At 39.1% G+C, this 15,996-nt stretch overlaps 1 protein-coding gene across 2 annotated transcripts in view; it reads left to right on the forward strand.

The window, feature by feature from the left end:
* The window catches only part of osbp2b (oxysterol binding protein 2b), a 48,221-nt gene extending 36,372 nt beyond the window's left edge, over positions 1-11,849 (forward strand). For both annotated transcript variants that reach the window (XM_028577318.1, XM_028577317.1), the window contains exons 5-14: positions 1,617-1,740; positions 2,391-2,457; positions 2,982-3,134; positions 3,223-3,468; positions 3,611-3,731; positions 4,394-4,497; positions 6,512-6,607; positions 7,005-7,189; positions 7,325-7,545; positions 9,304-11,849. In XM_028577318.1, the coding sequence (XP_028433119.1) occupies positions 1,617-1,740; positions 2,391-2,457; positions 2,982-3,134; positions 3,223-3,468; positions 3,611-3,731; positions 4,394-4,497; positions 6,512-6,607; positions 7,005-7,189; positions 7,325-7,545; positions 9,304-9,446 (1,460 nt within the window). In that variant the 3' untranslated portion in view covers positions 9,447-11,849. The remainder of the gene's footprint in view (positions 1-1,616; positions 1,741-2,390; positions 2,458-2,981; positions 3,135-3,222; positions 3,469-3,610; positions 3,732-4,393; positions 4,498-6,511; positions 6,608-7,004; positions 7,190-7,324; positions 7,546-9,303) is intronic.
* Positions 11,850-15,996: the final 4,147 nt, after the last annotated feature.

Below are 15,996 nucleotides of genomic sequence, written 5' to 3' on the forward strand. Positions count from 1 at the left end.
TTACCTTCACGGTAGGTCATGTGGAATCTTCTGTCAGTTTGTCCATTTATTTGTTTATTTTCTTGTTTGTTTACATATAACCAACGTCTTAAAAAAGCAACAACAGCCAGGCTGGTGTTAGAATAATTATATTATCAAATGATAGACCGAGACCACTGAAGTTATAATAAAGTTAATTTTACTTGAGAACCCAAGAAGGAGGCCTTCTCCGCACTACAGATATAGTACAGACAATGACCTAACGAAAAGCTCTCTACAGCTGCTTTTTATAATACAGAGTGAAATGTAATAAATCGTGATACAAAGTAGATGTAGTTAATTGTTATCTTGTAAGAGTCGATGACGTCTCCCCTATCTGGTATGGGAGGGCATGTATGCCCTCATGAACACACCGTGCTTAGACAAGAACAAGCAATGGCTCCATGTTATCTTGTTTAGAGTATTCAGTATAATATTATTCTATGCAAACAGTTTAATAATAACAAGAGAGAAAGTATGTAAATCAAAATTTCTCCAACAGCTGGCACAACATTTTTTGTGTACATCCATCCTCCAGGAAGAAGAAACCTATTGATTTTAGTGACCCCATGACCTTACCTTTAGTGTAAGACTGCCCTCTCAAAAAAGATGACAGCACTACCAAACCAGGAAGTGGTGTAACTTCCTTATGTTTCTTTTTAAAACTGGAGAATGGGGTGGCCCATGGCTTAGGGCTTAAGAAGCTTACCATGAACACTAATGTCCCCGGTTTGAGTCCAGCCGGGTTGCATCTCTCATTCCCTCATTTCCTGTCATCTCTCTCTCTGATATCTGTAATAAGGGCTTAAAATGCCCCCCAAAAAACTAGAAAACAAACTAACTGGAGAATGTGGTTCGAGTTCCTTTTCCTACCAACAATCAACGTTGGTTTCCTTTAACCATGATGGTGGTCTTTCCAAAACGGTTAACTGTTAGTTAACTGTAAGTTGCTTTTACTTGATTATACCTTAGCCATGGAGGCGGAACATCAGAACAGGTTCATGCTGGTCATATGGAAGGCACTGGAAAACAACCTAGGTTGTTGTTTTAAGGGTGTGGACTTTGGTGTTAACTGCTATCAGGAGTCTTTTTTTAAAAAGTTGGAGTGGTGAAAGAACATTTCATAATCCTTTTTTTGTGTACATGACAAGGATGTAGTTGAATCTTTATTGAATAAATTAATTGAATGCATCATATTTAAATTTAATGATTGTTTTAATAGAATTAGAATATGATAAAAAAATAACTTTTTTAAAATGCAGTAAATTTTGGTCATATTGATGGTTGTTAAATGACTGAAGGTCATTAAAAACCCTCATTAAAAAAAATAATTGAATCACGTATTGAAAGTGCTGAATGAATGTTGGATACTGAACATTAGAAGCACACCCTGAAGAGCTTGCATCATTCAGGCTAGTTAACCAGCAGGAACATTGCCAATTTTACTATGCTGATTATTCCCTGATTAATCGCCATGGGTATGTGATTACACACTGCTCTCTCCTAAACTCAGTAAAACACAAACTCGCCACCATGTGATGGTTCTGCTAGTTTTGGATGCTGTTTGAATTTACTCACAAATGTATATGTGCGGACAGGAGGGAGTGAGAGGCTGCACAAAGAAGAGGCGAGTGATGAAGATGAGAATACTGAGTACTTTGATGCCATGGAGGATTCCCCTGAATTTATCACAGTGACTGCCACTGAGAACACACAGCACAGGTCAGTCACACACAGGGATCCATATTTTCTTTATTTAGCCAAACAGCAGGACAACTGAAAGGCAGATACAGGGATGAAGGTTTATCTGAGTTTTAATATTTAGTCTGCATCTGTACATGTGTGTAATATGACCATTTCTGTGGATGCTCTAGTTTGTCATAATAGTGAATTTGACTCTGAACAGGTGTCTGATGATGGTTCATGGTGAGACAACTTACAGTAACCTCTCAGTACATTTTTTATAGCATATTTGCTGAACTGAAGTCAGTCAGTCTCAGGCAGGCAACTCAATTTGTTTTTGCATTACTTGTGCCACCTTTCTTTACCTTTAGTGTTTTCTTCCTCAACATTGTTATGGCTCATCTCTTGCAACATATCCCTCAACTCTAGTAGCACCATTAAGAATGATGGAAACAGTTACGCAGCGTGTGTGTGTGTGTGTGTGTGTGTGTGTGTGTGTGTGTGTGTGTGTGTGTGTGTGTGTGTGTGTGTGTGTGTGTGTGTGTGTGTGTGTGTGTGTGTGTGTGTGTGTGTGTGTGTGTGTGTGTGTGTGTGTGTGTGTGTGTGGAAGAGAGAACAACAGAGGTATTGAGTGTGTTTATACAGTATGTCCAGTGCTCATTGTAGAAATTGTTGTCATTCTCTTCCAGGCGATCTCAGAGTAATTTGAGCGGAGCGAGCGGAAGTCAGCCCAATCACTGGAACCAGGACGATCATGTAGGTGTCTATTTGTGGACATTGCTGACTTTTGTAATCTCAAATAAGAATTATTTGTGCCGCTGGAAAGCTCACAGCTCATTGATCACCCTCTTTAATTGCTTTTCTCAAAGTCCCCCTTTCCTACCCTACAGTCATCTCTCTCTCACACACACACACACACACACACACACACACACACACACAGCCTTTATCTGTGTGTGTGTCCCGCAGTGTCATTGTCACCCCTGTGGAGCCAAAGATACACAGCTGCGTCGTTCCATTAAATGTTAATTACTAGTCAAACATCTGCACTTCTCTCCCTCAACTCTCCCTTGCTTCTTCCTCTGTCTAACACACTTCTGTGTCCTCTGTTCCCTCCTGTCTATTACTCGCTCTGTCATTCTGTCTCCACTTGATGTGCTGCCAAGCTGTCCATGAAGCTGAAAGTATTTATCAAACTTGTATATATCAAATATGCTTTTCACATAAAGTTAAAAGAACACCATCTCATCCTGTACTCCTTCCCTTCAACCTAATTCCAGATGTCTCCAAGCTGTAATGATGTGTCAGGGAAGGAGGTGCAGCCCCGCAGACAGAGACGGACTCGTGTCCCAGACAAGCCCAACTACTCCCTCAATTTGTGGAGCATCATGAAGAACTGCATTGGCAAGGAGCTCTCCAAAATCCCCATGCCTGTAAGTGTATGAGGCAAGGCCCTCCCTTTTCCTGACTGGTTAACGTAAATCTGTGTGAGTCTCACATCTTCTTGATCTGCCCATTCAGGTTAACTTCAATGAGCCTCTGTCGATGCTACAGCGCCTCACAGAGGACCTGGAGTATCATGAGCTTCTGGACAAGGCAGCACGTTGCGACTCCTCCCTGGAGCAGATGTGCCTGGTCGCTGCCTTCTCCGTCTCGTCCTATTCCACCACGGTCCACCGAACAGCCAAGCCCTTCAACCCCCTCCTGGGCGAGACCTACGAGCTTGATCGACAAGAGGAGTTTGGCTACCGCTCGCTGTGTGAGCAGGTAACAGCATGGCCACAGGGAGTTTTTGCTTACGCTCACTGATGTGCATGCACACACATGACACACAGCCTGTGTTCTCCAAACAAGTCGTTTGTTGTCTAAATGAATATACTTTACCTTTTATGTCTATCTTTCTTCTAAGGTGAGCCATCACCCCCCTGCAGCTGCACATCATGTGATTTCCCAACGAGGCTGGACCCTGTGGCAGGAAATCACCATCGCCAGCAAGTTCCGTGGCAAATACCTCTCTATAATGCCTCTGGGTAAGACATTTTATATTAAGTGGGTAGCAAACAAACTATATGTGTAAAGAAAGGTTCCATCATGCAAATTTAACAGCCCAAATACCAGGAGTTTACTCCACATCCCACTTGAGAGCAGTAGACGAGATGCCTCCCACACAAGGAGAGGGTGCGAAAATGAATCAGGAGGGTTTTATGACCCTTTGGCACATACATAAAGTATGGGTATAAAGGGAGCTCTCTATTGCACTGGGACTGCAGAGAGGTCTGGGGTCTGTAGGCTCAGATAAATGATAGACATTGATAGATGCAGGTCCAGCCAAGGGATGCAGTGGTATTTATCTGTCTTCTCCCTCATCCCGTTACATGCCTGCTGTGAGGTCCAATGTAATAGAAAGCGTTTATGGTCAAATGCATGTTATCAATCTTCCAGGTTTAGGTCACACTGGAAATAGTTGGAAATGGATTGCATGAGCATAGGGCCATAAATATGTTAGATGATGTGTTTTTCAGCTGCTGCAGGTAGAATTGACCATCTTCACAATAGAATCACAAAAGCAAACCTCCAATCTAACACTAACACAATGCAGTCTAACACGTCACTTTCAGGATTGCAGATTGGTAACAAAGCAGCTGTGACATTTCCTTTCTCTTATAGCCTTTTTTTCCCTGTCTCTCCCCAGGTGCCATTCACCTACAGTTCCACTCCAGTGGGAACCACTATGTGTGGAGAAAGGTCACCTCCACAGTGCACAACATCATTGTGGGCAAGCTGTGGATTGACCAGGTCAGTTTGTGAGAACCTCTTATTGGTAATCATTCATCCACAGCTCCAAACGCACAACCCTTCATTAAAGGCAGGGTTGGTAACTATTTCCAATATACACTTTTTATACATTGTTTGAAATGGTCTTTACATCCCGACAGCAATAAATAACTTATGGGCTCCGTCATCTGTAGCTGCTGTAATCCTCTAAAAACTCCCACCAATCACTGCCTCATGATCTGCTTGGAAAGAACCAATGAAACACCTACTTTCCCCGCTGCGTGTACTCAACCCCTCCCGTGTACGAGCCTGAGCTAAATGCGCGTTGTCGCCGCATTGCTAACAGTAGTCATGTTTGTTTTAAACATTCGGTATGATAACATTAAGTGTTTGCTTACCAATGAATGAGACATGAAGTAAAATTGTGGCCCTTTCTCAGCTTTGCTCTGAAGCAGTGACGCAACGGTACTCGTGCACGGCTGTGTGTGGTTCGGAGCCCCGAGGGCAGGGGGAGGGGTTAAACGGAGCCCCGAGGAGATGCTACTTTCAAATCTTGCTAGCTTTTCAACATTACCAACCCTGCCTTTAATGCCTCTGACCCTCCAGTAGCCTATAGATGTTTTTTCCTTCCGTGTTGAAGGTGTAGTGTATGAACCAGAGCAAAATGCTGTGAAGAAAGAAATATAGGTCTTACAGCACATGAATAAGAAGCTTCACAATCTCTAGGGATATATCTTCAGCTTTGATCTCTAATAACACCCTAAAATAACAGCCTCTTCTTTCTGTGAGATGGCCCAATTATTTAGGGGGAGGTACAGGCTTCACATCTGCATGTCTGTCTGTCCGTCTATCCGCCAGTGCAGAATGTGTGTGTAACCTTGAAAGAAGACATGAAGAAGAATATGGCAGATTCACTTACTGTACATCTTTGAATTATTTCATTGGTGTGTGGAATAAGGAGACATATTGGCTACAGACTACTATAGGAATATCAGCACTGACTTATTATTAGCATAATGAGTTGGTAAGATTTAATTGTTTATAAATGTCCTGTTTCTCTTGGATATTTATGGCATTTCTTTGGCAGTGTTCATGCTGATGTATGTGATTAAAGATACCCTGTGGAGTTTTGTGTATGCTCAGCATTTTGCACTAAAACACTAACTAATGTATTCAATGCATTTCCTACCTCATACAAAAATTGCAAAGCCTACTTTTACATTTTGTGATGACATTGTATTGTGCTCTTCTTGTGCTATTTTTTGTGCTATTGTTGGATACATTGTTTGACAATATACACCGCTGTTATGGTTATTTGGCTATCGGCATGTAAGTTTGAGGTACTAGTCTAGCAAAAACAATACCACCTCTGCGTTGATACAAATTCCTTTTCCAACTTAAGCTTATCAACCAAGAAAAAGTCTCACCAATATTTACACACTTTTACTTTTTATTGTTTTTCCTTCTGCATTCAATACTTTTGCCTTCTCCCACCACCTCCTCACATCACTCTGCCACTCTGCTGCCCGCTGGTGCAGAACGGTGTCATCCAAACAAGTCCATGTCAAACTATGGAAACTATAGTACTACTGCTTTCTCTGCTGCCAGCCAGTGGCAGACTGTGCTGTCAGGAGCACAGTAGGTGAAACCAGAGAGGGTGATCTATACTGCATCTGCATATTATGATCCATGAGATTTTAAATGTATGGCTGTTAGATGCCACAAAAGGCATCAAACTGTGTGTCACAGGTTATGAGACTTAAAAGGTACAGCATGGCCCTCAGCAGTGGCCAGAAGGTTGTTATCACGCCACTCCTGATGCATGTGTGACCTCATGCAAGTAATATGGGTTACTGCTTATCAAAACATTGCTCTGCAGCACCAATAGTTGTCAAAAACTATTTTTCTATAACATCGTAGGATCAATCAGGATACTTTTCTGTCTCTGCTGTAAACACACGGGTAATAGTGTTGATATGCTATCATTCTCTCTGTGTGTTTGTCTGTCTCACTCTGTTTCTGTCTGTTTGTGCAGTCAGGGGACATTGAGATTGTGAATCACAGGACAAAGGAGACCTGTCAACTCAAATTCTCTCCCTACAGTTATTTCTCCAGGGATGTTCCACGGAAGGTAAATGCTTCCTTTCCACACTTATGTATCAGATCTTGGCATGACGTCATACGATGAGGGGTTAATTTTTTCTGATGCTGCCTCCTGCTGGACAGTGCCAACAAATATATTCATACTTACAGTAGTGTAATATAGAAGAAGCTCACGATATATGAGGTCACATTGCAGTGAGGTAACCTCCTTTGGAGGTGTACCAATTATCTAAAAATGGGGCACAATGCTGCCCTCCTTGGTAGTTACTGATATGGGATAAGCTAAAGGGAATTTACTGGTGCCCTACCTAGGGGACTTAACATTAGGAGGAAAGGACATCGGGATACATCTGGACTCACAGAAAGATAGCTTGCTTTAGTTTCTTCATTCCCTGCAGTTTTTTATTTCCTTTTGCTCTTTCCAGGTGACAGGTATGGTGGCAGACAGTGAAGGCCAGGCTCACTACATCCTCTCTGGTACGTGGGATGATAAAATTGAGAGTGCCAAGATCATTCAGAGCAGCCGAGGGGGCAGTGGATCAGAGGGCAAGCAGAAGACGGTCTATCAGACGTTGTCCCCCAAACTGCTGTGGAAGAAATACCCTCTCCCGTAAGTCTCATTAGCCTCATAAGGCAAAATGTTGCAATAAATGAGTTAGCATAACAGCTGCAATGTTCAGTCAATATCTTTGATTGTACAGCATCCCACCATGTAACTCCCTTTAATTTCCTCTTGCTCTCTCAGGGAGAACGCTGAAAACATGTACTATTTCTCAGCGCTGGCACTAACCCTGAACGAGCCGGAGGAAGGAGTGGGACTGACCGACAGCCGTCTGAGACCAGACCAGAAGCTGATGGAGGAAGGGCGATGGGATGAGGCAAACTCAGAAAAACAGAGGCTAGAGGAGAAACAAAGAGCCGTGAGGAGGAGGAGGGAAGCGGAGGCCTCAGACGCTGTGGATGAAGGTATGAAAAGGAGAACAGGAGGTGTGGTGTGGGATAGGCAAAGAGCTAATGAGTAAACCACAGAGACAGGCAGGGATGATAAAGAAAGGATGAAGGGAGGGGAAGAACGTAGAGTTGCAAGCGGGAGGAGTTTTGGGGGGTTTCTGTAGTAAAAGTGACATTCATTTTCTGCTTTGACAATGTTGGAGCACTGTTGGGCATGAAATTAGAGTTATATCCATTAAATTATCAGTACAAAAGATAAGCAACTAAATTAGAAAATGTCACTTTTCTTAATTATTATTTTATTAAAAAGATAAAAGATGCTGTACATAAGCACAAGGAGAGAATTTAACAACCCACTGCATTTCTATGAAAAAAAAAAATCATCTAATCACAGAGCTGAAATTCTGTTGGGTAAAGATTATGCTTTACAGTGACCTTCAAACATGTCGTAGTAGTTTTATTCCTTTCACTTTCAGATTCTAGGCCAGTTTGATGCATTTAGTAATTTTGTTATGTTTTGTCCCTAATTGCAAGAACAATTTGTTTTTGATTTACCACGGCTTTGATTAATAACTCTAGCTAGCTTCTTTTCCGTAGCAAATGCAACTGAGGCTCATGGGTATCGTAGTATTTAGAGCCTAGTAGGTACAGTAGGTAGGTAACACAAAAGGTTCGGTACAATTAGAAGCCAGACTGAACTTACGTAGAACTCAGCAGTTCATCCTGTGTGTGTGTGTGTGTGTGTGTGTGTGTGTGTGTGTGTGTGTGTGTGTGTGTGTGTGTGTGTGTGTGTGTGTGTGTGTGTGTGTGTGTGTGTGTGTGTGTGTGTGTGTGTGTGTGTGTGTGTGTGTGTGTGGATTGTATTCGATGTACCCATGACTTGTCTTTCTTTTCCTCCCTCTATTGGTGGTCAGAGTGTGACTCTGGTGAGTGGGGGTTGCCCTGTGTCCCTCTGTTGTGCATCACTCCCCCCCCACGCACGCACACACACACACACACACACACCCCATCCTCTGTGTGGTCTGCCTCTGTTTGAGAACTGCATGATACCCTTCTCATGTCAACTTCTCCAGAAAATAACTCAGGAAAAAAATGACTTTTTCCTGGATACATGTGACATTTTCATTTAGAAATATGTAACATGAAATAAAATATACAACTCTAAAATCAAGTATTGTTAATGTGCTATGGTGAAGCCACATTAGCAAGTGATTTATTTGCACTGCATTGTCATCCTGTCTATTTGATTGTTTGTGGGCACTTTTCCGGTGGACTGGCCAACGGTAAACATGTATGATTAAGATTCAAAATTGTTTTAACTGTAATCCCACAACGGGGAATTTCACAATGCTGCCGCATCAAGGGATAGGGGAAAAAGTACAAGATGCTTTATTCATCTAAGTTAAATCCACATCCACTCCTCTAGCCAGCTTGCTGAGCTGCAATTTCTCCCTCTTTTGTCTGGTTTGTGTATTAAAGAGCAGATTAATTATTCAGACAAGGGAGTTCCAAAACTGGGATTATAATTTTCCCATTCACCATAATCGATCCAGGTTTTTGCATTGCACACATCGCGCTCATATGTATTTTATTGAGCTCGGTTCACATTTGGAGCTATCCCAAATGCAGTGCACAGCGATTGATTGCTTCCACTGTATATGCATATGTATGAAGGCAAATTGATTGCTCAGTGAATTACCTGCAAGTGTGGCTTTTCCACTAGAGTGCGATTAAATGACAGTGATTGAGTAACACCTGTGCTTCTTCCTGCAGGTAAAGAATACGAAGGCTACCAGCCGTTGTGGTTTCACCAGAGGAGGGATTCCGTTACTGGAGAGACAAACTTTGTGTACAACGGAGGTTACTGGGAGGCGAAGGAGAGACAGGACTGGAGCATGTGTCCTAACATCTTCTAACCCAGGAACTCTGCCAGGATCACTCCTAACCTCATCGGACAGGGAACTGCTCTGCCTCTGGTCCTTCAGCAATGGGGCTTATCTGGCTTATGAGCACCATGTGGACCTTTTATTGAGCATGAGAATGTGTATGTTTCACACACTCTCGGATTACCTCCAAATGTACACTCTCACTCTGTTTTTACTATCGAGAAAAAGAAGGGGCGTTCCCTGAGTCTTTGACACTATAATGAAACAGCACTGAGATCATGTGTGGATGTGAGGTGGTGTTGGAGTTGTAACACCACACAATAAAGGCACCTGCACACTCCTGAAATCAGGTGCTCGATAAATCTAATTCACAATGCACTTTTTCTGTTTTCACCCCATTTAAGAGTTTTTACTGATTGGACAGAAACCCATATCAAAGGAGCTCACATTTCTAGACTGACAACTAACAGGGACAAAATAAAAACAGGCACATAGATGCAGAACAGTGTTGAACAAACATGTCAGTTTTTCAGGGGTTTCAAGAAAAGTGTCCTCATCCTTAATTTTATTCAGCACAATTGAGATTATGGCAGACCTACTTTATATATCTTAAATTAGTTCCCTCTTTTTTAAGTGCTCATTATTTGCCCATTTTAGTTGCTTAAGGACGAGGCTAAGGCTTAAAAATGTTGTTTGGAAAATTTTGTCTAATAGATGTTATCAATTATGCAGACACAAAGAGTTAAACATTAAATAAATAAAAAAGACATTCAGGAAAACATATTCACATAAATAACTACAGACAAATGGGTAACATAGCCTAGTAAGCTAATGCTATGGATTTTTTTTTACTCAGCTCCTTATACTGTATGAAATTAATGCTGCTTATTTTCACAGCAAGTCATTTGTCAGCAAGTCAGTTTTATTTTACTTTTTTTTTTTTTTATCAAGACAAACTGGGCAGAGCCAGGTCCAGAATGTCATTGGTTGGTGGTAAAGCGGTCACTGAGAAAAATTAAAAAGGACATTTTGAAGTGAAAACTGCTAAAAAGAAATCAAGTAAATAAAACTGGCCAATTCAATCCATAATAATGCTGTCATCCTGACAATAAGCTGGACGAAATAATGTTTTATAATAACGAGCTGTGTTTAAAAAAATATATTGGATTACTTCACAATTTTATGGTTATATTATATATTTTGTGTGTTTTTATTAATATGATTGTTTACTTTCCATAACCAACAGCTAATATTTGATTGGGAAAACCATCTTTTTTATACAGCAGAGGCTGGCTTGTCTGAACTGATGAAATATGCAGCAGTGCAGAAATATATTCTATTTGGTGTGAATGTTGGGAGTTTCCCTCTAGAATTTAAGTAGTCAATTAGACTAGAGTCCATGTAGAGATAATATATGGCTGCTTATTAATTTCATATGTTGAATATAAATTGCCTCTATGCTTCAATGCATTTTAGTCATCTAAACATGCTTCAGACATTTTCCATTTGTGATTCTGATTGGTAAAATTCTGCAGTAGTGAGTCCTTTAGTTGTAACACGTTAGTGCAATTGCACCAGTAACACACTGAACATCCATATCACTCTAATCTTCATCAAAGAGCTAAATAAGCACTTTTCACTGTGGTAGATCATAGGTAAGTAGTATATATCTCTGTGTTGATGTTGAGAAAATTTCACGCTGTACATGTACTTTACCTTGTCCTCTGGTGCTCTCCCATAGCAACACATACTGTATCCTTGGTGGCCATTTTCAGTGCATCATTGTCCGTGATCATACAAAATAGTATTAAGTCTGCACCAAAGCACTGAGACATTCAGTGATTACCACCCAGTACATACAGGAACATGTTGTTTTCTATATTGGTACTAGCTCCACAGCCTCCATCAGTCACTAGTTTGTAGCTCAGTTTCCAGTTGGACTACAGCACGTTAAACTGGACCGGTTTCTCTGAGGAGTCCAGTGTGGCTTCAGCTGAAAGGAGGCAGGGCTGGTTCCTGTATCACACCTCTGTGCAATTAGCTCCAGCCACAGATGAATCCCCCCAGCTACCGCTCCAGCTCAACACAGCTCACACATGTAGTCCTTTCATTCGGTGTTTGTGGACACGCTGATCTGGGATCAGCTCACGAAGGTAACCCTTAGTCTTTTGCCTTTAATTGACTGAACAAGGGAAAGAGTCCCCTGACCTGTGCACTACACGTCTACGGAGACCATTGTTTTGAAAACCAGTTAGTATTTTTTTGTAATTATTGTTAGGAATGTAGAATCCAAGGCTGGAGGTATTGTATCTACCATCTAGTCTATTTGTGTGAATATTTTGTGATAAAAGAATGATATTGTAAAATGAAGAATAATTAAACTAATCTGAGTATAAAGTTATCTGTACAGTAAAGTCCAACTCTGAAAACTAATTGACTGAATGAACCTGATGGATTTGCTGTAATTTTAACTTTTAATCCAGATTGATTCTGCAAAGATGGACGTTAACTCTGAGGCACCCTCAATTTGGCTGCAGATTCTTGTTTTATACTTTCAAAAACTGTCTTAACACACTGAAAATATTTTTTATAGAGTACTTGATACTAGCACATTAGTAACCGTGGTTCAGTGATGATTTCATCGGTCAACACATCTGGCAGTTCCTCTGATGTGCAGTTCATAAAGATGTATAAAATGCACTAGAAAATAAATAAATTCACATAGAGTGAAGATGTTCAGAATGATAATATGATCTGGTAAATTGTGAGAATCATCTGAATTAATGATTTAATATTGAAATGAATGATGATTGATGCTTTTTTTGCACAAAATATGCTTCTTTTAACCATTTACATAAAAGGTGTTAATACCTTGACATGCTCAAAGAATAATTCTATATTTTTGGAAACACACTTTCAGTTTTTTGCTTGCCCAAAAGTTGGATGAGAAGATCTTCTCATCTAACTTTTGGCACGAAAATAAAGGAGTAAGCGTATTTCCCAAAATGTAATTTCACTAATTATTGCTTTGGTTCTCCTCTTGTTTATCCACTTCACACAGACTCAAACACCGTTAAGCACGTATATAGATACAAGCTTTTGATATAGGTTGTGTACGCTTAAAATCATATCAAGGGTGTCGCATATGAGAATGGACACTGTTGCATTTTTCATTATTGCTGTTTTGAAAATTGTACAGTTTATTCTGTATCATCATGCTCAGTCATGACATCACTGTTGAATAGTGGTGAAGAAATTGTCTGTGATTTCCTTTCTCAGCGATCAATTTAAATACTTTATTAGAGATATACTTAAACATATTGTGTTTGAGATGATTTTATATTTTAGAATACATGTTATATTTTGAATGATAACAGAGAGCTCATCATATGTTTTAATCAGTGCATTTCCAAATAATGTGACCTCAGTACTTGATGGTGACTTTCCTACTGATGTTGCCCCAGCGAGGGCCTGTACGCTATCGGACAGCCAACACAGTGAGGTGCACGTGTTAGCACATGGCTGTTGCTTCAAACAGAAGTGTTGTCTGCCTCATGCAGAAGGGGAAAAAAACAACCAAAGTGTATGTGGAGAGTGTACTGTAGAGTAAAAAAAGCTCTTCATTTGGCTTCCCTTTCTGGGAGGGTTCTAATGTAAACCCCCTCTCATTTCATCTCACTTAAAACACTATGGTGTGATTTTTTTTTTTTTTTTAGCCTTTGTTTTTACGCTTTTATTTTCTACCTTCTCATGGGTGCCATTATTCTTATATAAGTGTTTTCATCTGTTTTTTATGCATAATGAGCTTGATTTGAGTGCATGTGTGGCACACATTTCCTTCTCATTCGATGCTTCTCAGTTTGGAGGCAAAACTAAACTTATGAAGATGAGGAAATGTTTCTTGCCTTGTCTAAACTGAAACCTGCTTCTTCTCGGAATGTGACTCAAGGCTTTGTTGTGAGACAGGGATGTTAATAATCTGTATGATGATGAAAGTTATGAGACACATCACATCAGCGGCCTGGTACAGAAGGTCGAAGGTGATAGACCTGCCTTGAATATTACTCCCCCCAAATACACATAGGTGTATTCAGGTGTAACTGCGGATTCAACTGAAGTTTTGCTTCTTTTTTTAAATTGTGTATTTTCTCCCTTAATTTATACTTGTATAACATTGTCCTTAAATGACAAAGACAGAATAATGAAAAAAAGAAGATAATAAAGTTGTTATTGTTGAAATCTGTCTGCTTTATTTTCTCTCTGCAACAGCTGAAAGATGGGGTGGCTTTAAATGACATATTTGAGATTGTTTGCCAGTTTTAGTGCCAGTTAATTAATGAAATAACTTTTTTCATTCCTGAGGCTGTATACTTCACAGCATTGTTAAAGTGCAGTAGTGTGTCCAGGCCACTTTTAAAACCACCAGGGAGGGAGAAGGACTTGTAAGACAGAGACTCTGAAGCACATAATAAAAGTATAAGCCACTGTGCCACCAATGCAGTACATTGAAAACCGCAATAGCATAGTATGTTGAAAAAAGTCATAAAAAAGTCATTGTATAGTATATCCAAAAAAAAGTCATACTATGGTATGTCGAAAAAATTGATAAAAATAGTATTTCAAAAATAGTAATGTCGAAAAAAGTCATAAAAAGTCATTGTATAGTATATTTTGAAAAAATAAGTCATGTCGAAAAAATTCATAAAAAATTATAGTATAGTATGTCAAAAATAGTCATAGTATGTCAAAAAGGTGATAGTATAGTATGTCAAAGTCTGGAATAACATGCAAACTCCACACAAATAGTATAGTATGTCGAAAGACGTCATAGTATAGAATGTTTAAGAAATCATTGTATACTATACCGAAATAAATTCATAGTAGGCTATAGTATGTCATAGTGTAGTACACTACATGCAAACTCTACACAGAATGTTAAAAAAAAGTCAGCAATGTGAAGTATAGTTGACAAAAAGTGATTTAAAAGTCATCGTATAGTATGTTGAAAAAAGTAATAGTATAGTATGTTGAAATACGTCATAGTATAGTAAGACAAAAAAAGTCATAAAAAAGTAATAGTATAGTATGTCGAAAAAAGGAATAGTATAGTATGTTGAAATACGTCATAGTATAGTAAAACAAAAAAAGTCATAAAAAAGTCATAGTATAGTATGTCAAAAGAAAGTGATAAAAAAGTCATTGTATAGTATGTCAAAAATTGTCATAGTACAATATGTCGAAAAAGTGCTGCAAAAGTCATGGTATAGTATGTCGAAAAAAGTCATAAAAAAGTCCACACTAAAACACCTAGCCCAGACATGGGAATCAAACCTGGATCAGAGTCTACAGTGCTTACTTGGTAGTGCTGTTTGGAGCATTGTTAACCACTAAGCCACATGCAACCAATGCTGCATATTGAAAACAGTCAGCAAAATTAAAGTATAGTATGTTGAAAAAAGTGATAAAAATGTCATAGTATAGTATGTTGAAAAAAGTGATAAAAAATTCATGGTATAGTATGTCAAAAAAGTGATAAAAAGAAGTCATAGTATAGTATGTTGAAAAATGTGATGAAAAAGTCATAGTATGTCAAAAATGTTCATAGTTATAGTATGTCGAAAAAAGTGATAAAAATGTCATAGTATAGTATGTCGAAAAATGTGATGAAAAAGTCATATTATAGTATGCCCATGTCTGGGCTAGCCATTTTTGTGTGGACTTTTTTATGACTTTTTTTGACATACTATACTATGACTTTTTTATCACTTTTTGTCGACATACTATACTATGAAATTTTTGAAAAAAGTGATGAAAATGGCATAGTATATTATGTCGAAAAATGTGATGAAAAAGTCATAGAATAGTATGTCAAATATTTTCATAGTATAGTATGTCAAAAAAAGTGATAAAAATGTCATAGTATAGTATGTCAAAAATTGTCATAGTATAATATGTCGAAAAAAGTCCACACAAGAACAGGTAGCACAGACGTGGGAATCAAACCAGGGTCAGAGTTTGCAGTGCCTTCATGCTGGTGTTACTTGGAGCATTGTTAACCACTAAGCCACATGCCACCAACACAGTTTTTTGTAAACAGTCAGCAAAGTCGGAGTATAGCATATTGAAAAAAGTGATTAAAACGTCATCGTATAGTATATCCAAAAAAGTAATAGTACAGTATGATGAAATACGTCATTGTATAGTAAGGCAAAAAAAGTCTTAAAAAAGTATTAGTATAGTATGTCGAAAAATGTCATAGTATACGTAGTATGTCGAAAAATGTGATGAAAAAGTATGTCAAAAATTGTCATAGTACAATATGTCGAAAAAGTGCTGAAAAAGTCATGGTATAGTATGTCGAAAAAAGTCATAAAAAAGTCCACACAAAAAGACCTAGCCCAGACATGGGAATCAAACCTGGACCAGAATCTACAGTGCTTACTTGGTGGTGCTGTTTGGAGCATTGTTAACTACTAAGCCACATGCAACCAATGCAGTATATTGAAAACAGTCAGCAAAATTAAAGTATAGTATGTCGAAAAAAGTGATTAAAAAAAAGTCATGGTATAGTATGTCAAAA

This window comes from Perca flavescens, chromosome 5 (genome assembly GCF_004354835.1).
Source record: "Perca flavescens isolate YP-PL-M2 chromosome 5, PFLA_1.0, whole genome shotgun sequence".
Lineage (NCBI taxonomy): Eukaryota > Metazoa > Chordata > Actinopteri > Perciformes > Percidae > Perca > Perca flavescens.